General features: G+C 48.0%; 1 protein-coding gene across 1 annotated transcript in view; it reads right to left on the bottom strand.

Moving 5' to 3' along the window:
- The window catches only part of TBC1D14 (TBC1 domain family member 14), a 96,772-nt gene that overhangs the window by 21,642 nt on the left and 49,319 nt on the right, over positions 1-25,811 (bottom strand). Inside the window, exons 5-7 of the mRNA XM_075565173.1 lie at positions 19,711-19,829; positions 10,051-10,133; positions 8,223-8,340 (exon numbers count right to left, since the gene is read on the bottom strand). Coding sequence (XP_075421288.1) covers positions 8,223-8,340; positions 10,051-10,133; positions 19,711-19,829 — 320 coding nt within the window. The remainder of the gene's footprint in view (positions 1-8,222; positions 8,341-10,050; positions 10,134-19,710; positions 19,830-25,811) is intronic.

Here is a 25,811-nt window from a genome sequence, read left to right as displayed (position 1 = left end):
GCCTCTTGTGCCATTTACACTCTCTCTCTGGTCTCCCCCCTCTCTGGTCTCCCCCCCTCTCTCTGGTCTCCCCCCTCTCTCTGGTCTCCCCCCTCTCTCTGGTCTCCCCCCTCTCTCTGGTCTCCCCCGTCTCCCCTCTCTCTGGTCTCCCCCGTCTCCCCTCTCTCTGGTCTCCCCCGTCTCCCCTCTCTCTGGTCTCCCCCGTCTCCCCTCTCTCTGGTCTCCCCCGTCTCCCCCCTCTCTGGTCTCCCCCGTCTCTGGTCTCCCCCCTCTCTCTCCCCTCTCTCTTGTCTCCCCCTTCTCCCCTCTCTCTGGTCTCTTTCTCTCCCCCCTCTGTCTCTTTTTCTCTCTCCCTCCTCTGTCTCTTTTTCTCTCTCCCTCCTCTGTCTCTTTTTCTCTCTCCCTCCTCTGTCTCTTTTTCTCTCTCCCTCCTCTGTCTCTTTTTCTCTCTCCCTCCTCTGTCTCTTTTTCTCTCTCCCTCCTCTGTCTCTTTTTTCTCTTTTCTCTCTCCCTCCTCTGTCTCTTTTTTCTCTTTTTCTCTCTCCCTCCTCTGTCTCTTTTTTCTCTTTTTCTCTCTCCCTCCTCTGTCTCTTTTTTCTCCCCCTCTCTCTCCCCCTCTCTCTCTTCCTCTCTGTATCTGGATATCTTATTTACCCTATATCTTAACTGTCCTATACTACACCAAAATAACCTATACTGCTTTCTTCCAGATCTGACTCAAGCTTCACACGGAAGACATCGGAATCCCCCCTAACCCAGAAGACAGATAGGGAACACCTCCCCTCCAACTTATAACATTGCGGGAATGAGGTACCTGGACATTGAGGGACTGCGGATCAGGTAAGATCCCAGGCGGGATTGCTGCTTTAGATATTGTGAAGCGGGGGACGTCCAGACACTGGTTAAGGGGTTCAGGAAACTAGTCATTCACACCTGGCTTTTATTTCTAGATCCGACACTTACACACACACACACACACACACACACACACACACACACACACACACACACACACACACACACACACACACACACACACACACACACACACACACACACACACACACACACACACACACACACACACACACACACACACTAAATACATTTGTCAAAAACGAATGTTGTTCTGACTAGGAATTTATTAAATGTATTTTAATTATATATTTTATTTTAAAGCGGGGTTGGGGGCGGGACTGGGGGCGGGACTGGGGGCGGGTTGGGGGGGGGGGACTAGGTGGCGAGTAGATTTTTTGGTTGGGCGAGTAGATTTTTGGGTGATTTGTCGAACACTGTATGTATATATATATATACAGTGCTTGACAAATCACCCAAAAATCTACTCGCCCGAACCAAAAAATCTACTCGCCACCTAGTCCCGCCTCTAGTCCCGCCCCCAACCCCGCCTCTAATCCCGCCCCCAGCCCCGCATTTAAAAAAACCCATAAATGAAATAAATTTAATAAATTTCTAGTAAGAACATTCGTTTTTGACATAAGTTTATTTATTGTATTACATTATACTACAATTAGTCCTTGTTTTGTGTGTGTGTATGTGTGTGTATAAATGTCGAATCTAGAAAAAAAGCCAGATGTGAATGACTAGTTTCCTGCACCCCTTAACTAGTGCCTGGATGCCCCCGCTTCAGAATGTTTAAAGCAGCAATCCCACCTGGGATCTTACCTGATCCGCAGACCCTCAATGTCCAGGTACCTCATTCCCACAATGTTATACATTGGAGGGGATGTGTTCCCTACCTGTCTTCTGGGTTACGGGGGATTCCAATGTCTTCTGTGTGAAGCTTGAGTCAGATCTGGAAGAAAGCAGTATAGGTTATTTCGGTGTAGTATAGGGCAGTTAAGATATACAGGGTAAATAAAATATCCAGATCCAGATTTTGAGACAGAGAGAGGGTGAGACAGAGAGAGGGTGAGACAGAGAGAGGGTGAGACAGAGAGAGGGTGAGACAGAGAGAGAGAGAGAGAGGGTGAGAGAGAGACGGAGAGAGGGTGAGAGAGAGACGGAGAGAGAGACGGAGAGAGGGTGAGAGAGAGACGGAGAGAGGGTGAGAGAGAGACGGAGAGAGGGTGAGAGAGAGACGGAGAGAGGGTGAGAGAGAGACGGAGAGAGGGTGAGAGAGAGATGGAGAGAGGGTGAGAGAGAGGGTGAGAGGGAGAGAGAGAGGGAGAGACAGAGGGAGAGACAGAGGGAGAGAGAGAGAGGGTGAGAGACGGAGAGAGGGTGACTGTGGGGGGATGGGGTGACTGGGTGGGGTGATGGGAGACTGGGTGGGGTGATGGGGTGACTGGGTGGGGTGATGGGGTGACTGGGTGGGGTGATGAGGTGACTGGGTGGGTGATTGGGTGGGGTGACTGGGTGGGTGATTGGGTGGGGTGACTGGGTGGGTGATTGGGTGGGGATTACTGACTGACTGGGTGGGGATTACTGACTGTCTGACTGGGTGGGGTGACTGGGCAGGGGGGTGGGATGACTGACTGGGTGGGGGGTGACTGACTGGGTGGGGGGGTATGACTGACTGACTGGGTGGGGGGGTATGACTGGGTGGGGGGGTTATGACTGACTGGGTGGGGGGGGTTATGACTGACTGGGTGGGGGGGTATGTTTGACTTGGTGGGGGGGGTATGATTGACTGGGTGGGGGGGTATGACTGGGTGGGGGGTATGACTGACTGGGTGGGGGGGTTATGACTGACTGGGTGGGGGGGGTATGACTGACTGGGTGGGGGGTATGACTGACTGGGTGGGGGGTATGACTGACTGAGGGGGTATGACTGACTGGGTGGGGGGGGGTATGACTTACTGACTGGGGGGGTATGACTGACTGGGTGGGGGGGGTATGTTTGACTTGGTGGGGGGGGTATGATTGACTGGGTGGGCGGGGTATGACTGACTGGGTGGGGGGTATGACTGACTGGGTGGGGGGGGTTATGACTGACTGGGTGGGGGGTATGACTGACTGGGTGGGGGGGTATGACTGACTGGGTGGGGGGGTATGACTGACTGGGTGGGGGGGTATGACTGGGTGGGGGGGTATGACTGACTGGGGGGGTATGACTGACTGGGTGGGGGGTATGACTGACTGAGGGGGTATGACTGACTGGGTGGGGGGGGGTATGACTTACTGGGTGGGGGGGTATGACTGGGTGGGGGGGTATGACTGACTGGGGGGGTATGACTGACTGGGTGGGGGGGGAGTATGACTGACTGGGTGGGGGGGAGTATGACTGACTGGGTGGGGTGGGGGGATGACTGACTGGGTGGGATGGGGGGGATGACTGGGTGGGATGGGGGGATGACTGACTGGGTGGGATGGGGGGATGACTGACTGGGTGGGGTGGGGGGATGACTGACTGGGTGGGGTGGGGGGATGACTGACTGGGTGGGGTGGGGGGATGACTGACTGGGTGGGGTGGGGGGTACCTTTGGTGTCCTACACACACACACACACACACACACACACACACACACACACCACACACACACACACACACACACACACACACACACCACTCTCTCTCATACATACACACACACACACACCACTCTCTCTCATACATACACACTCTGTGGAACCGGAGGGCAAGCGGGACAGGGGGGGGAAATCCCCTGCCTCGCGCGAGCAGCCACGGGGACAGGAGCGGAGACCAAAGGGGGAAGCAGGTTTGGGGGGGGGGGGAACATTCCCCGCTGTCATCTCCTGCCCCACGCGAGCAGCCACGGGGACAGGAGCGGAACCGGAGGGCAAGCGGGACCGGGGAGTGGGTGGGGGGGAAATCCCCTGCCGTCATCTCCTGCCCCGCGCGAGCAGCCACGGGGACAGGAGCGGAGACTGAGGGGATGAGAAGGGAAGCGCGAGCAGGAGACAGGGACCGCGCACGCGAGGAGCAGCCATTACTTACCCCTGCAGAGAAGGGCTCCATTCCGCGTCACGACCGCGTCACGGCCAATCAGCCAGGAAGATATTTTGTTTTGTTATTTATTTATTTTTTTAAATTTGTGGGGGGGTGGGGAAGCGGAGACAGCCACGGGGACCGAGGGGAACACCCCTGCTGGCATCGGGAGCAGCCACTGGGGGAAAGCGGGGACCGTAGGGCAACCGGGACGGGGGGAACATCGCCCACTGTCATCTCCTGCCCCGCGCGAGCAGCCACAGGGACAGGAGCAGAACCGGAGGGCAAGCGGGGCAGGGGGGGGGGGAGATGGGGGGAGAAATCCCCTGCTGTCATCTCTTGCCCGACAGGAGCGGAGACTGGAGGGGATGAGGAGGGAAGCGCGGGCAGGAGACGGAGACGGACCGCGCGCGCGAGGAGAAGCCATTACCCCTGCAGAGAAGGGCTCCATTCCGCGTCACGACCAATTGGCCAATCAGCCAGGAGGATATTTTTTGTTGTTATTTTTTTTTTTTAATTTTTTTAAAATTTGCGCAGAGCAGGGGGGAAAAGTAGCTGGCCACGGGCCAATTTCCGTTCGCACCTGGCGAGTGGGCGACCGGGTTTGTCGAGCACTGTATATATATATATATATATATATACATACATACATACACATACACACACACACACACACACACACACACACACACACACACACACACACACACACACACACACATACACATATATATATATATATATACACAGGTAAACCCCGTTATAGCGCGGTCCTCGGGGTCCACCCTGAGACCACCGCGTTAGTAACGGGGTCGCGCTATTTTTTTTAAAAAAATGGCCGCCGCGCGCCTGATCGGGAGGGAGTGAGGAGGGAAGGAAGGGAGTGAGGAGGGAAGGAAGGAAGAGGCCTGCACAACATGCGGCCCGTCTGGCCTCTCTGTGGGGCCCGCGATGACTCTGGCCGGGCGCCAGTTAATGAAATAAATTAAAAAAAAAAAAGTTTAAAAAAACGGCGGCGATTCATCATTCATCCCTCCTCCCTCCCTCTCCAGTCCCTCCCAGCCCCCTCCCTCTCCCTCTCCCCTCCCTCTCCCTCCCTCTCAGCCCCCGGCAGCCGTGTGTTTTTTTTTCTTCCGGAGAGGTCAGAGCATGCCGGGGGCGGGGCTTAGGCTTAGTACCGGGGAGAGAGGATGTGCTGAGCTGATCTAAGGTAGGGGGGGGGGGGGGGGGGGTGTGTGTGTGTGTGTGTGTGTGTGTGTGTGTGTGTGTGTGTGTGTGTGTGTGTGTGTGTGTGTGTGTGTGTGTGTGTGTGTGTGTGTGTGTGTGTGTGTGTGTGTGTGTGTGTGTGTGTGAAAAACGGGCTGGTGGGGGGGTGGGCTGCTGACATGTGAGGGGGGGTGGGCTGCTGACATGTGAGGGGGGGGTGGGCTGCTGACATGTGAGGAGGGGGTGGGCTGCTGACATGTGATGGGGGGGTGGGCTGCTGACATGTGATGGGGGGGTGGGCTGCTGACATGTGAGTGGGGGGTGGGCTGCTGACATGTGAGGGGGGGGTGGGCTGCTGACATGTGAGGGGGGGGTGGGCTGCTGACATGTGAGGGGAGGGGTGGGCTGCTGACATGTCAGTGCGTAGGGGTGTGTGTGTGTGTGTGTGTGTGTGTGTGTATGTGTGTGTGTGTGTGTGTGTGAAAAACGGGCTGGTGGGGGGTGGGCTGCTGACATGTGAGGGGGGGTGGGCTGCTGACATGTGAGGGGGGGTGGGCTGCTGACATGTGAGGGGGGGGTGGGCTGCTGACATGTGAGGGGAGGGGTGGGCTGCTGACATGTCAGTGTATTGTGAGAGCTGTGTGCTGTGAGAGCTGCGTGCTGTGAGAGCTGCGTGCAGTGCGAGTGCGTGCAGTGCGAGTGCGTGCAGTGCGAGTGCGTGCGAGTGCGTGCAGTGCGAGTGCGTGCAGTGCGAGTGCGTGCAGTGCGAGTGCGTGCAGTGCGAGTGCGTGCAGTGGGAGTGCGTGTGCGTGTAGTGGGAGTGCGTGTGCATGCAGTGTAGAGTGCGTGTGCGTGCAGTGTAGAGTGCGTGTGCGTGCAGTGTAGAGTGCGTGTGCGTGCAGTGTAGAGTGCGTGTGCGTGCAGTGTAGAGTGCGTGTGCGTGCAGTGTAGAGTGCGTGCGTGCAGTGTAGCGTGCGTGCGTGCAGTGTAGCGTGCGTGCAGTGTAGCGTGCAGTGTAGCGTGCGTGCAGTGTAGCGTGCGTGCAGTGTAGCGTGCGTGCGTGCAGTGTAGCGTGCGTGCAGTGTAGCGTGCGTGCAGTGTAGCGTGCGTGCGTGCAGTGTAGCGTGCGTGCAGCGTGCGTGCAGTGTAGCGTGCGTGCAGTGTAGCGTGCGTGCAGTGTAGAGTGCGTGCGTGCAGTGTAGAGTGCGTGCGTGCGTGCAGTGTAGAGTGCGTGCGTGCGTGCAGTGTAGAGTGCGTGCGTGCGTGCAGTGTAGAGTGCGTGCGTGCAGTGTAGAGTGCGTGCGTGCAGTGTAGAGTGCGTGCGTGCAGTGTAGAGTGCGTGCGTGCAGTGTAGAGTGCGTGCGTGCAGTGTAGAGTGCGTGCGTGCAGTGTAGAGTGCGTGCGTGCAGTGTAGAGTGCGTGCGTGCAGTGTAGAGTGTGCAGTGTACAGTGTGTGCGTGCAGTGTACAGTGCGTGCGTGCAGTGTAGCGTGCGTGCAGTGTAGCGTGCGTGCGTGCAGCGTGCGTGCAGTGTAGCGTGCGTGCGTGCAGTGTAGCGTGCGTGCGTGCAGTGTAGCGTGCGTGCGTGCAGCGTGCGTGCAGTGTAGCGTGCGTGCGTGCAGTGTACAGTGCGTGCGTGCAGTGTACAGTGCGTGCGTGCAGTGTAGAGTGCGTGCAGTGTAGAGTGCGTGCGTGCAGTGTAGAGTGCGTGCGTGCAGTGTAGTGTGTGCGTGCAGTGTACAGTGTGTGCGTGCAGTGTACAGTGTGTGCGTGCAGTGTACAGTGTGTGTGTACAGTGTGTGCGTGCAGTGTACAGTGTGTGCGTGCAGTGTACAGTGTGTGCGTGCAGTGTAGAGTGTGTGCGTGCAGTGTAGAGTGTGTGCAGTGTAGAGTGTGTGCTGGGAGTGTGTGCAGTGAGCTGTGAGCAGTGTACGCAGTGAGCAGTGTGTGAGCAGTGTGTGTGCAGTGTGTAGAGTGTGCAGTGTGTAGAGTGTGCAGTGTGTGCAGTGAGAGTGTGTGCAGTGAGTGTGTGCAGTGAGAGTGTGTGCAGTGAGAGTGTGTGCAGTGAGAGTGTGTGCAGTGAGAGTGTGTGCAGTGAGAGTGTGTGCAGTGAGAGTGTGTGCAGTGAGAGTGTGTGCAGTGAGAGTGTGTGCAGTGTGTGCAGTGAGCAGTGTGTGCAGTGAGCAGTGTGTGCAGTGAACAGTGTGTGCAGTGAGCAGTGTGTGCAGTGAGCAGTGTGTGCAGTGATTAGTGTGCAGTGTGTGCAGTGAACAGTGTGTGCAGTGTGCAGTGTGCGCAAATTTTTTTTTAAAAAAAACGGGAGCCACGTGAAAACCGCGTTATAACCGATTCGGGTTATAACGGGTCGCGTTATAACGGGGTTTACCTGTATATATATTTGACGTGTCCAATTTATAAAAAGCATTAGTTATCAAGACAATTTAATTTGCTAAACATTCACTGCCATCGAGCCATTTTAGTCTAGAAAATCTCCTTTGTTGTGTTGAAGTGCCGATCATTAAACATTCTGGTGTCCATTTAAATAGTCCCATATTTTATTTAAACATATGTAGTAACATCACTTGAGAAAATGTATGTAGTAATACGTTTCGGGGAAACTATGCATGTATATCACTGGTACTGTTATTGCATGATTGGGAGTGAGATGGACAAATATATCCACATTTGCATAGCAATGAACATGAAGGACATGCAATGGTGCACACGCTCATATAGGGGTTTCTAGAAGGTTTAATTTTGAGTTAACAAAAAAGATTTGAGCTATAAGCGATTTAATAATGAACCAACATAGGGCTAAAATTCAAAGCCGATCTAGTGATTAGTATACATTTAAAAAAAAAAAATTTGACCAGGAAGTAATACATTGAGAGTTATCTCTCGTTTCCAGTGTGTCCTGGGCACAGAGTTCTGATGACAGATACATGGTTACAAATACATAGTTACATTAAGTGAGCAGCGTTATACATTATATACAGTATTACCGGTGTTCACCTCATTTAACGGATTATATTGATCGTTAAGTTAACATCCAGCTCAGCCAATGAGGACGTCTCAATTTTTGAACGCAACACCCCAGGGGTACTTACATTGCTTCCCAGTTGGGTAGAATCTCATTGTGCCACGTTAGAGCAGCATTTCCAATGCTTTCTTCCACTTTACACCTTTCTTGCAGTTGCTTTTTTCTCCTTTGGGCATCTTTGAATTCTGAGTGAAAAAAACCCACAATTAAATTAAGCCCTATTGGACTTGATGTTCCAGTTCCAAAGTTCCCCAAATTGTATTTTCTCACTCTGATCACAAACTACATTCTAAAATGTTGAGATACTTTATTACTTTGGAGAATTAAAAACCATACGTATAAACACACACACACACACACACACACACACACACACACACACACACACACACACACACACACACACACACACACACACACACACACACACACACACACACACACACACACACACACACACACACACACACCAGCTCATATTGAACCCCCAAAATAACCACAACATATATATAAGCATATATATATATATATATATACCAGGTTTTTTGTTTTCTTTTTTGATTTAGTTATTACAGGCTTATTGTGAGTGCTTAATATAGGGATCTTGTCAGTCTTTTTTGTGTGTTTTCATATATATAAGCATATAGGTGTCACAGAGGAGTGTTACTGAGCATGGCGATATATATTTAAAATCAGGTTAATAAAAGCTTCAATCAGACTTAGAACTATGCAACTAATTTTGACAGATTTATTATAAATCATTCTTCCTGGTAATGCACAGGTTAAGAATTTATATTAGTGTTAGGGACCCTTGAGATGTGGTCTGCCGTGCAGTGGCTCAGGGGCTTACAACACTTTTGCCAAAATGTTAAACTAAAAGACCATTTTATTTAATAGATATCTATACATATATATTTAGGCACTGTACCGTGTAGAGGTTTCACTGGATATATATATTTGTACATTGGCCAATTTCTGTATTTTTTTTTTTTTAAACCATTAGCATCGGTTGTTTTCAAATTCCTGTGATTTTGAAAAAAAATATTTAGAAAAAAAATATTTAAAAAAAATAAATAACATTTGATGTTTTTATGAACTTTGGCGAAAAATGTGCCCATAACTATCTACTGTGACTGGATATCCTGTGTCAATAGTTACTAAGCAAGGGAGCAAAAGCCCATTTGTGCAATTATTATGTATTTATAAAATCAGAAATGGGGGGTGGGGGTAGGGGTCACCCAGAGCTGAACTGCATTATCCCTCAGTTCCTGTAAAAAGATCAAATCAAATATAGCCGATAGGGATCGTCCAATAGGAACCTGCAGGTCATGCTCTGATGACATTGAAGCTTCCTATTGGCCGATGGGAGTGAGGCTTGGGTGGCAGCCATATTGATTTCCAAAAAGTACCAGAAATACCAGCACATAAAAAAAGGTGACCTGTTCAGCTCTAGCAGACCATCCGGTTCTGATTCTGTAGTCTGCTGAGCAGTGCTTTACAGACCCCCTCTCGCAGCGGAGGGGGGAAAACAGTTTAACAAGGCGTTACGTGATTGAGTTCTTACACTTTACTGCAATTTCAATATAATGTTGGTGTGACGAACTATTGTGTAGGGTTTGGTGGCCTTCAGTAAAAGGAACTTGCAACTATATCCCAACACAAAGGTCAATGCAAAATTAACTGTCACTTTAAACACATGGTAAGTCCAGTAAGTCCAGCAGAGGCAATGTGAACCAGACACACACAGAAAGACAGAGACGCAGCAACCACCTCCACCTGTTATTAGGGTTTGCAGGGAGCACAGTGCCGCTTATGGGAGTAAGAAAATGTCAATGTGAATTTTTTAATTGTAACTATATTCATGTATTTTCAATTAAAGTGAAGCACGTACTTACCCCTCCTTTTTGCTTGTGCTACCATTTCTTCATATTCTTGTCTGTGCTTTTGGGCTTCCTCCGCTGGCTTTGCTGGAAGATTTCTGCATGCATAAAAAAAAAGAAGCTAAGATTGCTCCGATACTCTGCACACGTTTTAGAAACACCAAAAATAAGCGGCTATATTTAATAAGTGGTGCTATGCCACGAGGTACCTTCAAGCTCTGGAAAACATCCCAATTAACTCAAGGGAGACCTTGGCACAACTGGGTAAGGTATAATTAAGCAAAGACTAAAAAGACAGAGGCTGCTTTCAACATACAGTATTTTAATTCCACATGAACCATTAGATCATATTTCACGCATGCCAATGTTGCCTGGAGTTTGAAATGACTGCTCAACCTTTCATCATATGCTTACAGACTGTACTTATGCTGAACTTATGATCTATATCCCAAGGTATTCCACATTTAGTTTAATAGAATGTAACATTTCCAATAAAATATGCTCAAATCAGAAATGCTGGCCTCTAATCCACCTTGTCTCAAAGATCACGCTGCAAAACAGCTACAGCTCAGCTTGCATAAGCAAAAAACAAAGCAACACAGTCTCCCAGCACCATAGGTGCAGATCTATTCCTGTTGTTGTTCATAGCTTGCATAATTGTCATTTTCCTTGTTGTGGAATGGTGTGTGTGTGTGTGTTTGGCTTTATTGCATGCAAAACAAAAAAGAAATAACCCAAACATTCTGTAATAGAACAACAGAAATGCCAGTCATTTAAATATTTATATACAGGCACGCAACCTTATTTTAGTAATTAAAGACCGGACACTGAAAATGCAGCCACGTTGGTAATACTGAGGCACTCAAGTACATAGCGTATAAACAACTTACTGAGATGATCAGACAGTGCTCAAAGCAGCACTCCACACTGCTAAACCTATTTACATCTAATGCAATAACTGCTCTTCTATTCAACGCTAAATGTAAAACTCTTTGGGATAAGCTTTTTGAGAAAGGAAAAAAGGACTGCCCGGAATTGGAAAATCGGGAGGACCTGGTTTCTGGTTCCAGCGAGGTTAGATTCCTAACCAAATCTATGGGTCAGTGGGAGTAGCAATTCAACAGTTTACAGCAGGGCCTTTTCCACACCAAAGCAACATGAACAAAAACTCGCACACAATTTGAAGGTTCCCGTTCTAACTGCAATCAGCCTATTGCAACCTTTTTCATTGTTTGGTGTCTTGCAGCAAGATCCAAACATTTTAATAAAGTGCGGCATTACATAAATATTATTTGCAGCATTAAGTGTATGCCTGATGTTAATCTTTTAATGTGCCTTGTAGGCTCGTAAGGCACTGCTTAAAAAGCTAGATATTCACGTAAGTTAGTGCTTTCTTTTATGGCTTTTGAAAGATGTGTTTAATTCTGCAAACCAGAAAAATCAAGTTTCAGCTTTAATAAATGGACAGTCTAAATTTAGGCTGCTAAGTATTCCAGTAACGTGTGAAATTGTTGGACAGAATGATTTGCAAGAAGGCATGGAATGGAATGGCCTCAAACGTACGGAACTGAACTCAAGCTGCTGTGGATCAAATGGGGGATTTAGGAAGAGGAGTCCCTGCCCCGAGAAGAGCTTACAATCTAATTGGTAGGAGGAACATACAGATACAGTAGGAAGGCGTACTTGTAAGTGTGTCTACAAGGGGCCAAGCTTTATGTATGAACTGAACTCAAGCTCCTGTGGATCAAATAGGGGAGGGGGAAGGGGGAAGGGAGGGCGTAATTATGATGATTTCTTTGTACGTTATATATTTAGTGTGTAAAATATATCTCGTGAACGAACATACGAGATTGTGTGTTTAGGGAATGTGGCTAAGAAGCATTCAGAAATATGAATTTCAGTTGCTCATTGGTAGAATAAACTGCACTATTAGAATCTTTTCCAATTGAAAACAACCACCAAGGTCCTGACAGCATGATCTTCAAAATGAAAAATCCCCTGGGTTGGGAGGGGGATAATTTGTATCAGGTTGTGGGTTGTGATATTTCATTGGGGCAACATGAGAGGTCTACATCGATAAACTTGAAGCAAACAAAGTTTTCGAAACCTCGTAGGTCTCTTCTTCACATGTACCGTAGTAGCAAAACGGAAAGAAAGCATGTACGGCCAAAGTGTTGAAGATAAACACTTGTAGGGGTGATGTGCGAGGATTATCATAACTTAGCAGGAGCTGTGTGTCACAGGTGAAGAGGCAGAGGGCTGTTAGGCCAACACCTTCTACTGTATGGTGATTCATTGTGGTCTGAAGAGCAGGTTTGGTTTCCCCAACATAGCAGACACATTCAAGCAGGGCCGGCTTGATAGCGGTGCAGTCGCACCGAGCCCAGCGCTGTTTCCCACAACAACTAAACTGGGTGCCAGCCAAGAGTGCGGCGTTTCCAACACTCCTCCCTTCTCCGGAGTGATCTCCTCCTGCAGGGAACCTCAACATGGAGCCGCGACGTCAATTGGTGCTGTGTTGCCATGACAACTGGGATGCCACGCAGCGTCACGTTGATATGATAACAAGATGCTCTGTGGCACCAAGTTGCCGTGACAACGTGATGCCGCATGGTGTCGTGATGTCACGTTGTCATGACGTGACGCCATTTGACATTGCGGCGCCATGACGGGACTCTGAGGAAGAGATGCCGCAGGTAAGAGGCCCCGCAGCGAGCCTCTAGAACATCCCAACGAGCCTGACATTCAAGTACGATCCTTCCCAACATAATGGTACGTTTCTTACGCACAAGACATACCACGTTGCTGGATGTGCAGGTGAATGGATCCTTGTATATTGATCTTAATTTCAACCTGTTAGGATAGTGGTTTATGTGCGTTTGTATGGTTTGCATTTCATTTTAATGTAGGGGCGTATTCACTGTGTTTTTGTTGTATGGTTAGATGCCAGCCGATTCCTATTTGCCATGTTGGAGAGGTTAGGAGGTTGTTTGCAGGCTAACACTGGTGGTTCTGGGAATGTCACTTTCAGTCTTTAATTCTCAGAAAACATCGGTTGTGACAATGGAGTTTGTATTACAGTATATCTCTATTTATATAGCGCCATCCAGGTACTGTACATAGCGCTTCACAGAAGTACATACACATAGCAGTAATAATAATATAATGCATAGTGGGAATAAGCGCTTCAGACATAAGTCACTATAGGAAAGGGAGTCCCTGCCCCAAAGAGCTTACAATCTAAGTGGTAAATAGGGAGAACTTACAGAGACAGTAGGAGGGTGTTCTGGAAAGTGCGTCTGCAAGTGGTCGAGGTCGGTGCATCTGAAATGCATGGTATCAGCCAGCGGAGCTACCCATACGCTTTGTTAAAGAGGTGTGTTTTAAAAAATAGTCCTAATGGTAGAGAGAGAGGGTACCAGCCGGATAATGAGGGGAAGGACACTCCAGAGGTGTGAGGCAGTGAGCGAGAATGGATTTAGCTGGGAGATGGCTTTTGGGGGGATGCCAGGCAGGTGATTTCAGCAGGAGAGGTACTGAGATACATTTAGGAGAGAGTAAAGTGATTCTAGCAGCAGCATTTAGGATGGATTGTAGAGGAGACTGGTGACAGGCAGGAAGGTAGGACAGTAGAAGGTTGCAATAGTTGAGACGGGAGAGAATGTGGTCCTTTGTTAAGAGTTTTAGCAGTAGAAACAAAGGAAAAGGTGTATGTTTGCAATGGTACAGAGGTAAAAATGACAGGTTTTAGCTACATTATGAATGCGAGAGGTGTCAAATGTGACCCCTAGGCAGCGTGCATGTGATAGTGGGTGTATGATGGTACTGCCAACAGTAAAGTAGAAGGGGACAGTACGGTCAGGCTTGTATGAGGAGCTCAGTCGGCGGAGGGCCATCCAGGATGATATAGGAGAAAGAGAGAGAAGAGAGAGAGTAAAAAGAAAAAAAGGTTCCAGGACATAGCCTGGTGGTACACCTGCATAAATCGACAGAGGAGAAAAAGGTGTTGACAAACGAGACGCTGAAAGAACGATGGGAGACGTAAGAGGAAATCTAGGCTTGTGCTCTGTTACGGATACCAAGAGAATGGAGAATGCGAAGGAGAAAAGTTGAAAATACAGAAAAAGTGGCACACCGCTACTCATAGATAACTAAATAAGTGTTCTCTCACTGGTGCTCACCTTCCATTGATCCCGGGCTTTTGTGCCCTGAAACATCACATGTCTGTACCTGCTCTGCTTATGGATTAAAATACAAGAGTAAGTTTCTTACAATTCTGGTTCCTGTGTGCTTCCTTCACCACAACATGTGAATGAGAAGACAGTAGTCCACAGTATCAAAGGCTGCAAAGAGGTCGAGTAATACGGGCAAAGTGTCATGACCTTTGTCTTTTGCAGCATGGAGGTAATTAGCTATTTTGGTGAGGGCTATTTCAGTGGAGTGAGCAGTGCGGAAGCCAGATTGTAGCGGGTCTAGGAGAGAGTAGGTGGTGAGAAAATGAAGTAAGCGAGAGCACAAAGCGTTCAAGGAGTTTAGAGGCAAAAGGCAGGAGGGAGACAGGGTGAGAATTAGAGAGACAGGTAGGGTCAACTTGCTGTTATGGAATAAGGATACAACTGTTGCGAGCTTGAAGGAGGCATGAAAGGTACCAGAGTAAAGGTAGGAGTTGAAAATGTGTTGGTGTGGGGATTAACACAGGAGCAAGAAGTTTGAGGAGATGGCAGGGAATGGGGTCAAGAGGGCAAGTGGTAGAGAGAGAAGAGGAGATCATCAGCGACATGTCCTCCTCCGTGACAAAGGAAAAGGAGTTGAGGAAGGCAGGAGGAGAGTTAGGAAGGTATGTGGAATGTAAGGATGATACAGAGGGGATGTGTTGTCGAATGGAATTCACCTTTGTCTAGAAATAGTAAAAGTCCTGAGGTGGTCTGAGTAGAGTGTAAGAGACTTAGAAGAGTCAGCATGGGTTAGACTTGTGCGTGTTGATTAGTGACGAAAAGTGGATTTGTTTAGCCTGGGAGAGGGCAGAGTTGAAACAGGATAGGATAAATTTGGTTGCAGGTTATCTATTCAGTCTTTTTCTCTGTCCTGTAGCAATTGTTTTTTGGGAACAACAAAGAAGTGGGTGTTGTTCATTTTTCCTTACTGGTGAGAGGGCTAACATATAGAAATGCATCACCAAAACCCTTGGGCTCCCAGAATAATGACCAGAGAAATCATATCAAGAGACTCCCTTGGTTCCAATGTTGCAAAAATAAAAACAAAATCAGCACACGAGTACCACAGATTTCACCTCTCCGCTAATACAATGGTGATAACTGGCATTAAAGTGCAACAAACTTACTGATAGTATTACAGATGTGTGCAAGAATCTATTCCCAATTACATATACAGTAAAAGGAGGGCTATTTTAAACATCCTGCTCTAAAAATAAAAACAATGCATGTTTACTTATTCCCCTTAGGATGGTAGATCATTCCAATGGTGATTAAAAAAGTAACCACTGAAAGATCAGCCGGTTTATATAAAAAGGACATTAATAAACCTTTATCCAGAGTCAGGGAAAAAAAAATCACAAACATGCTGCTGTCCACAATCCCTTTTTGACTGAAAACTATGCACATTGATTGCCAAGAGAACCAAAGTTGGGACAAAGGAACAAATGAGGCACAAAAATATTTTGCATGAAGTAAGCAAAACTCAGTCTCGGTTTATAATTGAGGCCAATCTCTGTTATCCACAAAGGCATACATACTACTTATTGAATGTGGAATACGGTATGCTTTCACAGTCACTTCTATGGAGTGCAATTTTGGGCACCACTCCTTAGAAAATACATTATGTAACGAGAGAAAGTGCAGAGAAGAGCCACCAAATTAATAAAGGGTATGTATAGAGATTGATAATCCCAAATTAGTGCTTCTCAGTACAAAACACCACCATCCTCATTTAGAGAACAAAATGTAATTCCATATCTATAGTATAACAAGGAACTTGTTGCCGTTTGACAATTCAGGTACTATTTAGAGAATCATAATAACAAGTCTGTAACACAATGCCCCTTCATGAAGAAATGTCCTTATAACTGTGGTTAACAGAACTGGTAACGAATGAGGGGAAAGGATATATGGGAGCAATGGGTGAGTTTGAGAAGTCCTGAATAATATGCCGCCCAAATTGCTTCCTCCTCACTACAAATATTTGTAAGAAAGGCCCCTCTTGAGACTCCAATGAAATGTAACATCCAGAGATGTATAAGGCAAACTAAATTACTTGTAGTGACTTGTGTACTCACTGCACCGGCGTGTAGATCAACAGCAGAGTTCCTTCAGCGTGCGTGCCTCTCCGGATGAATGAAGCAGGTAAGACAGGTGAAGAGCCAGAGTAAACAGGCTACGGAAAGCACAGCAAAATCCACGAAAAAAACGGGAACGAGATCAGAGTGCCAGCAAAATAAGGTAGGTTTATTCTTGTGCAGTGATCCTTCTCAACATTGCTGTTATGTACAAAAAATCCTCTTACGTGTTTCGCGCACCAGGCGCTTTAACAAAGAACTTTGATACAAGAATAAACCTACCTTATTAATAGACCTTGAGAGCTGTGCATAAACAAATGCCCACAATCCTCAATGAACTGAAGCAACGTTGTAAAGAAGAGTGGGCCAAAATTCCTCCACAACAATGTGAGAGACTGATAGTCATACAGAAAACGATTACTTCAAGTTATTGCTGCTACAGGTGGTTCTACAAGCTGTTGAATCATAAGGTATACTTAGTTTTTCACACATGGCTTCTCCATTTTGGCTTTATTTTTGTTAAATAAATCATGACACAGTGTAATATGTCATCTGTTGTTGTTCATCTGAGGTTGTATTTACCTAATTTTAAGACCTACCAAGGAACAGATGATTGTTATGTCCTGATATGTAAAACCATAGAATTCAAAGAGGGTGTACTTTCTTTTTCACACCACTGTACATACATAGTTACACATTAAATTACAGACCCTCATGCATATGCATACAGGACAGATATAGCGACACACATATATACTTTTGTGCCAATGAACACTCATGCCCAAACATACACAGATACATAGACATCCATGGTAAGAAAAACACATAAATACATATTACTACCCAAGGGGACAGAGGAGCACAGGTAGCAGGTAGACATTAAATATTGGCTGAGGTGAGATCAAGAGAAGAGCTGATGATGGAGGAGATGCCACACAGTTCTACAGCAGCAACAGCTCCCTCTTGTGATCAGGCTTTTTAGCACGGCATCCGAAGGGAGCAGAACCAGCAAGCTTGTTTACCTGGTAATCAGGCAGCTAGTACCCTTGCAGTGCCACAGCAGTAGTCCCATGGGGCCCCCTTAATCACACGGCCCTGTGCGGAGGCACCGGTAGCACATGCCTAAAGCCAGCCCAAGGATTCATGATGAGGGAGGTCATTTATTAAACTGCGAAAGTGCCGACTGGGACACTATTGCACGGAGACTCCCTTGGAAGCTTAACCTCTTCAGTGTTAGGGGGTCCTCCGTGGCTATGACCCGCCCCCTACCCGCAGCGACGGATTACGCGACCACAACCACTCTGCTGAGCGATCCCGTGATTTACTTACGGGTTCTCGCAGACAAACGAAAAACGAGCAAAAGTCATAAGGGCCTCTAGAGTAGCACTGTTGTATGATGCACCGTACTTCCATAATGAACAACCGCCTCATGATGTATCTATCATCTACTTGTCCCATGGCATCCAATGGGGTGTCCGAGACTGCTCGCAACCTGAACAAGGGCGTGGCTGCTATGTGCAACTTTGCCCACTGCAAGTGCAGTGAATTCCATACATTGCATGCGGCTGTAATAACATACACTGCAAGAAGGGCATGTCAAGTGGCACAGTGCCTCTCATTGGCTGCTTCTGTAAAGGAACAGTCCCTCCCAGAACCAAACTGTACTAAGCAACCTGTGCCAGGTTTAATAAGTTCCAAATAGGTGATTGGCAACATTAAAAACAAAAGGATTGACCAAATATTTCATATTTTAAACTGTAATAAAGTATTTTAAAGTGCTTTATCTAATCTATTTTATAGTAAATCAGTTTGCAAACATTTCTATATCGTTAATCCGCGCTCTTTTTCCTATGTTGATTTGTGAAAACTTATTATGCTGCCATCATTAGACAAAGAGTTAAAGAGGAAGAACAATAATTTCAAGGTCAAATTAGCAAAACACAGGGCCCAATATGTGGGAGTATCCCTTTCATCGCTGAAGGCAATAGTCAAAGTTAATAGAAATGTACAGTATCTTCCTGTCCTCTGCTGACAGGAGAAGGAAGGATGAAAAAAATAGAGCCAGAGATGAAAAATAAAAAGGGCTGAAGGCAACGATATAAGTTATTTATTGGGCAAATACAAGAAGTTAATCGACCTCTAACATGTTTCTGGTGCGTTATCCAAGAGATCTCTTTGATAAAGTGAGAGAAACGGCACAAAACGCGTTAGAGGTCTATTGCCTTCTTGTACTCGCTTTTGCCCAATAAAAAAAACTTATATCGTTGCCTTCAGCCCATTTCCATTTTTCATCGCAGTGCTCCGATTTCTTCATTCTCCTTTTTGCCATTCAGGCAGAAGCATGCAGGGAGCCGAGGAACCTCAAACGTCGGGTACCGCGAGTACTTATACATTCTCGTTGACACTTATGTGGAACTCTTTCACGGATATTGCCACTATTCATTATCACGGGACTTCGATCGGGGTTGAGGGATATCCAGGCTTCTACCTTATTGTGGGGTTCCAAGGTCCTGGTCTCCCCTTCACTAACTGGGTTACAGTTCGGACACACAACAGGACTAGTTTTATGAGTGGTTGTGTCGTTTAAATATGAGAATCTTCTACAATTAGAATGTTTGAATGGCTCATGGCTCCATTTTTATGATAATAATATTAGCATGTTCTTGTATAGCACTGCTAATTTTACGGAATAAACGGTCCTGATTTAATTATACAAGAAGATTCTTTTTTTCAGGAGAGGTTTTTGATTGCACCATTAGAAATTTGGTTTCCTCGTATTCTGTCCTCTGCTCAACCGGATTTACTGGTCCAGCATTAATCATGCACACTAATCAAAACTAAAAAGCAGTGCCGACCTTGTCCTGCCTTACAAAAGAAGTCACATCCTGGCAGAGAGAAAGTTATTATATTGTTAAAAAACAAAAAGGTATGTTCAAATTGTAGATAAACTAGGTAGAAGGGACTGCACATTTTTGGCACCCCTAAGAACCATGTTGCACATATATTATTTAATTCTGATTGAAGGAGCGGCTCAGTGAGTCAAGACAATGGCTCTGATAACAATGACACACAGTTTGAAACAAGGGAACCTGATTCAATTCCCAGTGTCCGCTCCTTGTGACCTCGGGCAAGTCACTAACTCCCAGTGGCTCAGGCACCAAAAAACAGATTGCAAGCTCATCTGGGCAGGGACTGTGTCTGTACAAACCTATGAACAATGTACTACATACACTGTAATTGTGACGCGCTTTGAATCCCATTGGGAGAAAAGCTCTACATGAAATAACTTTTTTTTAAATGTTATCATCTTCTTTTATTCCTCCCTCCCTCCCCCCAGTGGCCCATTCCCAAAGCACCACAAGGCAATCCACGTGGAGACTCACGCTGGTCTGTCTTCCAGGATAAGGGCAGTCGTGGAGAGAGGCTCGAAGTTGAGGCTTTTCCTCACATTCTGCTTTGGATCGGGAGAGTTTGGAGCTCGTTCTCTTCTTTCTTCATATTCCTACAGCCAAAAATACAAACCAGAGGTTACACATCTGCTGCACTATTATACATACAGAGGGAGAACGTAGGCCTACGTTCAACTAAGCCAGTATTACTAGTCAATCACAGTCAACATAAAGTGGCCCTCCTTTACAGACACGTGCTGGTCGCTTTTTGTTAATGTTCTTCACTTGATTGTTTAATTCTTCAAATGTCAAAATACTGACAGACTAAGAAGGAACATTCTCTTTTACTAGCACATGCTAAACCTCACTTTCACTCCACCTGCTTCCTAAAAACCTAGCATTTACAATATGATTAGGTGATAAGGCTCCATAAAGGAGCCTATGAGAAACACTACATGCAAAGTGTTCCCTTACTCTCCTCTGCATATTTAAACGTAGAACCATTCAAACAGCTCGAAGATATTCAATGCACACACTTTATTTATTTTGATCGTACCTGTGTGTATTTCCCCTTAGATGGAAACCCCCAGGATAAAAGTTCTCTAGTGTACGTGTGTGTAGCTCCAATACAGCCTCCAGAATCTAGAGCACTTAACTTAAAGAGATTTGTCACTTAATTAAATAAGGTGACTCAGTATGCGTTACCTGGTGCTGCTGTCCTCAGTCGAGGAGTATACTACTTTTATTAGGAGACATTAAGCTCTTTATTCCACTGAGAGGTAGCTGAGAATCTATTAATCACTCCTCTCAGAACATATTATGAGATTAATGAGCAAGCACAACTAAGGTAGGTCAACTTCAGTGTCCTTTTCATTTCTGGCTCCGACAATGTTTTAGGGTTAGCCAATAATGTCATATGTATTACAATGCGGATCTAGTGTAGGAGTAAGGCATTAAGCGTTAAAGCAAAAAAAATAAAGAGGGGATATCTACCTTTATGACATTAATCGTAGTGCTTATTGTAAAATGATTGTGATCTCATGAAGTTCCACTTTTAGTGTCACATTGAAAATACAAAATAAATCATTTGAAAGTCAAAATATCCAAGTGCTCAGGGGCCTGGAAGTGCACCTTGGTTTTTCCTATAAAAATTGTCTAATGAAATAAGTTATTGTCTGGCAGAAAGGAAGACAACGAAAGTTCCCTCTAACACTTCCAAATAAAAACCAGTTCTGTACCTACAAAAGCACGTGTGCATGTCCCCACCCTATAGATTTGCTTTGAGAATGCTACGCTGGCCACGAGGAAGGATTAAAGGCACCAAAACCTTGGAATCATCTACACATCCCAATGTGTATAAAGCAGTATATTCCTACTGCATCCAAATCTAGCATTCGATAGCATACTCATTTTAGTTACTAACCGGGTCATTTATTTGCTCCAGTTTCATACCATGAAAGAAACAGTGGCAGATGTGAAAAATATCCCATTCAGTACGAGGGATTGTACCTTTCTTTAATATTAGTTTTTCTGCTTATATGATTCAATACATGAAAACAGGACAACCCTCAGGTTGCAGTAATATTTAAACACCAAAACGACAAAATAAAAACATTTAAAAAGTAATACAATTTTATCCTTTCTCCCTCCTCCTCCCCCCCCACCCCCCATCTCAAAACGGCATTGCAAGGGTACCGGTACTTTCCAAATACTGAGAGTGAGTACTTGTGATACTATTTGCTATATCCATGTTGTACAATGTCCATACCCTACACCTATCCTCTTCTATTCTGTATACCTAAGCCACTCCTTTCTGTTTATGAAAAATACCAATAAAATATAAGTGTAAAAAACAAACAAACAAAAAGTAATACAATTTATACAACATTTAATATTTTAAAACGAATTATTAAAATGTGATTTTTTTTTTTAAATCTGTAATGTTAGAGTATTAACATACAAGTATAACCGCTCCATTATGTTACCACATTGGAGCAATTAAATTATCATAATGGCTAAAACAAATTATATGCTAATACGCAGAAGAATGACAATCAAAAATACTTTAAATACCTCAAGACAGATGTTGCTGGTAGATTTAATATAGTGACAATATATTATGCATACAGCTGCACAATTTCTTTGCCTTCGTACAAGCGAGCAAGGTAAAGGAAGCTACAGCAAGCTGCCCCGGAGAGCGCTCAGAATGTGTCACAGAATCTCCCTTTGTCATACTGCTGTTCTACTGCCAGTAACAAACGCACAGAGACAAGCTGCACGGTGATGCAGCATACTGTGTGCCGATCCGTCCCTGCTGCATTCACTCACCATGAAAGCTGCAGTGCCTCAGAGACAATGTGTGCCCCATCCGACTTGCATTATACCAGGCCTAGCATTTTAAAAGAAAAAGACTGCGGAAGACCATCTCGGGCTCCTGTGGGGAAGATCTAGCTCGACATGCCTGGAGGATACCCGATTACCCTCAAAGGGCCGTCACGTGCATTACGCCTGTCAGCTCCTTTCTTCAAGAAGCCGAGAGGTCTGCGGATGGATGCTGACACGTTGGGAGAGCAGGCTGCAACAGCCATTTTAATCAGCTGCAGATGGAATGCATCCAATCAACTAGCTCCGGCTTCCCCTGTAATACCTTGGTACAGCGTGATGCTAGGGGAAGGACATTAGCAGCTAATAGCTTCCGCTTCTCTGGACCACATCACTCATGTTACCTGGTGGATCTGGTTTAACCCCTGCAATACAGAGAGAAACACACACACCTCTATATACACACACCCACACATCCCCCCTATATACAAATACACCCCTATACACATACAATTTTTTTTGTAATGTCTTTCAAATGGCTGTTGGTGTGAATTAACGCTTAAGAGGGGCTCTCAACACAGGACATTCTGGCAGAGAAAGGGTTAAAGAACTGTACCTAGAACCAAAGTAAACTACGTGCAGCAGCATGATCAATAAGCTAAAAGTACATAAATCAGACAACTACAAATACCTACTCTCTCTTTTTTTTTTTTAAACAATTAATCTTTCTGATTGATGCAACCTAAATTGGTGCGGAAACCTTTCAACGTTAATGTGTGAGCGCTTAAATAATCTATTACACAGTATTTACAACATATTTATGGTATATTTTGCATATCCCTCTTCTCAACTTAACCCCTGATAACTCACTCTTGCCAATACACGTCTATTGAACATTAAGCGATATCCCTCACGCGCTCTGCCAAATGGCAATGTTCTTTGTGCGGTTCATACTCGGGGTGACTGGTGCTCCACTAGTTACTACAAGGCAGTGTGGTGGAATAATATCACAGCCTGTCACTCAAACAGTATATTACTTGCTTGAGATACAGTTTAAGTGTCACTATTAATACAAAAGGGATAACTGGCAGTAATATAGAAGCAACAGTAAATATATATATTTGCTATATCTATGTTGTACAATGCATAGATGCAGCATGTTCCTCAGCGCCTCTCCCAGCCGGGCACCTCCCCCGCAGCATGTCCTCAGCGCCTCTCCCAGCCGGGCACCTCCCCCGCAGCATGTCCTCAGCGCCTCTCCCAGCCGGGCACCTCCCCCGCAGCATGTCCTCAGTGCCTCTCCCAGCCGGGCACCTCCCCCGCAGCATGTCCTCAGCGCCTCTCCCAGCCGGGCACCTCCCCGCAGCATGTCCTCAGCGCCTCTCCCAGCCGGGCACCTCCCCCGCAGCATGTCCTCAGCGCCTCTCCCAGCCGGGCACCTCCCCCGCAGCATGTCCTCAGCGCCTCTCCCAGCCGGGCACCTCCCCCGCAGCATGTCCTCAGCGCCTCTCCCAGCCGGGCACCTCCCCCGCAGCATGTCTTCAGCACCTCTGCCAGCCGGGCACCTCCCCCGCAGCATGTCCTCAGCGCCTCTCCCAGCCGGGCACCTCCCCCGCAGCATGTCCTCAGCGCCTCCCCCAGCCGGGCACCTCCCCCGCAGCATGTCCTCAGTGCCTCCCCCAGCCGGGCACCTCCCCCGCAGCATGTCCTAAGCACCTCTCCCAGCCGGGCACCTCCCCCGCAGCATGTCCTCAGCGCCTCTCCCAGCCGGGCACCTCCCCCGCAGCATGTCCTAAGCACCTCTCCCAGCCGGGCACCTCCCCCGCAGCATGTCCTCAGCGCCTCTCCCAGCCGGGCACCTCCCCCGCAGCATGTCCTCAGCGCCTCTCCCAGCCGGGCACCTCCCCCGCAGCATGTCCTCAGCGCCTCTCCCAGCCGGGCACCTCGCCCGCAGCATGTCCTCAGCGCCTCCCCCAGCCGGGCACCTCCCCCGCAGCATGTCCTAAGCACCTCTCCCAGCCGGGCACCTCCCCCGCAGCATGTCCTCAGCGCCTCTCCCAGCCGGGCACCTCCCCCGCAGCATGTCCTCAGCGCCTCTCCCAGCCGGGCTGCTCCACCGCCGCATGTCCTCAGCGCCTCTCCCATCCGGGCACCTCCCCCGCAGCATGTCTTCAGCGCCTCTCCCAGCCGGGCACCTCCCCCGCAGCATGTCTTCAGCGCCTCTCCCAGCCGGGCACCTCCCCCGCAGCATGTCCTCAGCACCTCTCCCATCCGGGCACCTCCCCCGCAGCATGTCCTCAGCACCTCTGCCAGCCGGGCACCTCCCCCGCAGCATGTCCTCAGCGCCTCTCCCAGCCGGGCACCTCCCCCACAGCATGTCCTCAGCACCTCTCCCAGCCGGGCACCTCCCCCGCAGCATGTCTTCAGCGCCTCTCCCAGCCGGGCACCTCCCCCACAGCATGTCCTCAGCACCTCTCCCAGCCGGGCACCTCCCCCGCAGCATGTCCTCAGCGCCTCTCCCAGCCGGGCACCTCCCCCGCAGCATGTCCTCAGCGCCTCTCCCAGCCGGGCACCTCCCCCGCAGCATGTCTTCAGCGCCTCTCCCAGCCGGGCACCTCCCCCACAGCATGTCCTCAGCACCTCTCCCAGCCGGGCACCTCCCCCGCAGCATGTCCTCAGCACCTCTCCCAGCCGGGCACCTCACCCACAGCATGTCCTCAGCGCCTCTCCCAGCCGGGCACCTCCCCGCAGCATGTTCCTCAGTGCCTCTCCCAGCCGGGCACCTCCCCCGCAGCATGTCCTCAATGCCTCCCCCAGCCGGGCACCTCCCCCGCAGCATGTCCTCAGTGCCTCCCCCAGCCGGGCACCTCCACATGTCCTCAGCGCCTCTGCCAGCCACAGGGCACCTCCGCAGCTGCATGTCCTCAGCGCCTCTCACAGCTGCCGGGCACCTGCCCTGCGCCTCTCCCAGCCGGGCACCACCCTCGCAGCATGTCCTCAGCGCCTCTCCCAGCCGCCGGGCACCTCCGCCGCTGGATGTCCTGAACGCCTCTCCCAGCCACAGGGCACCTCTGACGCGCAGGAGACTAAGCGCGGGCAGGCAGGACACATTTTATACATAAAAATAAATATATATATACACACACAGCATGTCCTCAGCGCCTCTCCCAGCCTGGCACCTCCCCCGCAGCATGTCCTCAGCGCCTCTCCCAGCCGCAGGACACCTCCGCCGCTGCATGTCCTGAGCGCCTCTCCCAGTGTGTGTGTGTGTGTGTGTGTGTGTGTGTGTGTATACACATACATATACACACATATGTGTACACACACATACGTAGGTGTGCACGGCGAAGGGCATGTGACATACATATACACATACATGTATATGTATGTGTATATATGAACTGCAATCACCCTTTCCATAGGCCAACAGCAATAAGTAATGGGCTCCCAAAGGACTGTTGGTCACGACCCCAGCAATAATCCCACCCCAGCAATGTTTCGGGCTAACGGCCCATTACTAAATGCCAATGTTAGCCGCCACCATTTCACGCCGACCATCTTTGGCTTGCACCGTTTATTAAATAATGTGCAGAACCACTATACCCAGAAATCTCCGCAAACTCCCATCGCTGGGACTTCCACAATCCCGGCAGGACCCAGACGTGGAACTGCCCTAGAATTCCCCGGCGTGGGTGTGGAGAGAACGGTATACCTTATGCATGTGAAGTTTCTCTCTCATACTTTAAACACACCCATCCACGTATTCATCTATA

Source organism: Ascaphus truei, chromosome 1 (assembly GCF_040206685.1).
Source record: "Ascaphus truei isolate aAscTru1 chromosome 1, aAscTru1.hap1, whole genome shotgun sequence".
NCBI lineage: Eukaryota > Metazoa > Chordata > Amphibia > Anura > Ascaphidae > Ascaphus > Ascaphus truei.
Note: the sequence above shows the minus strand (reverse complement) of the source record. Positions and strands in the feature narration are given on the sequence as shown.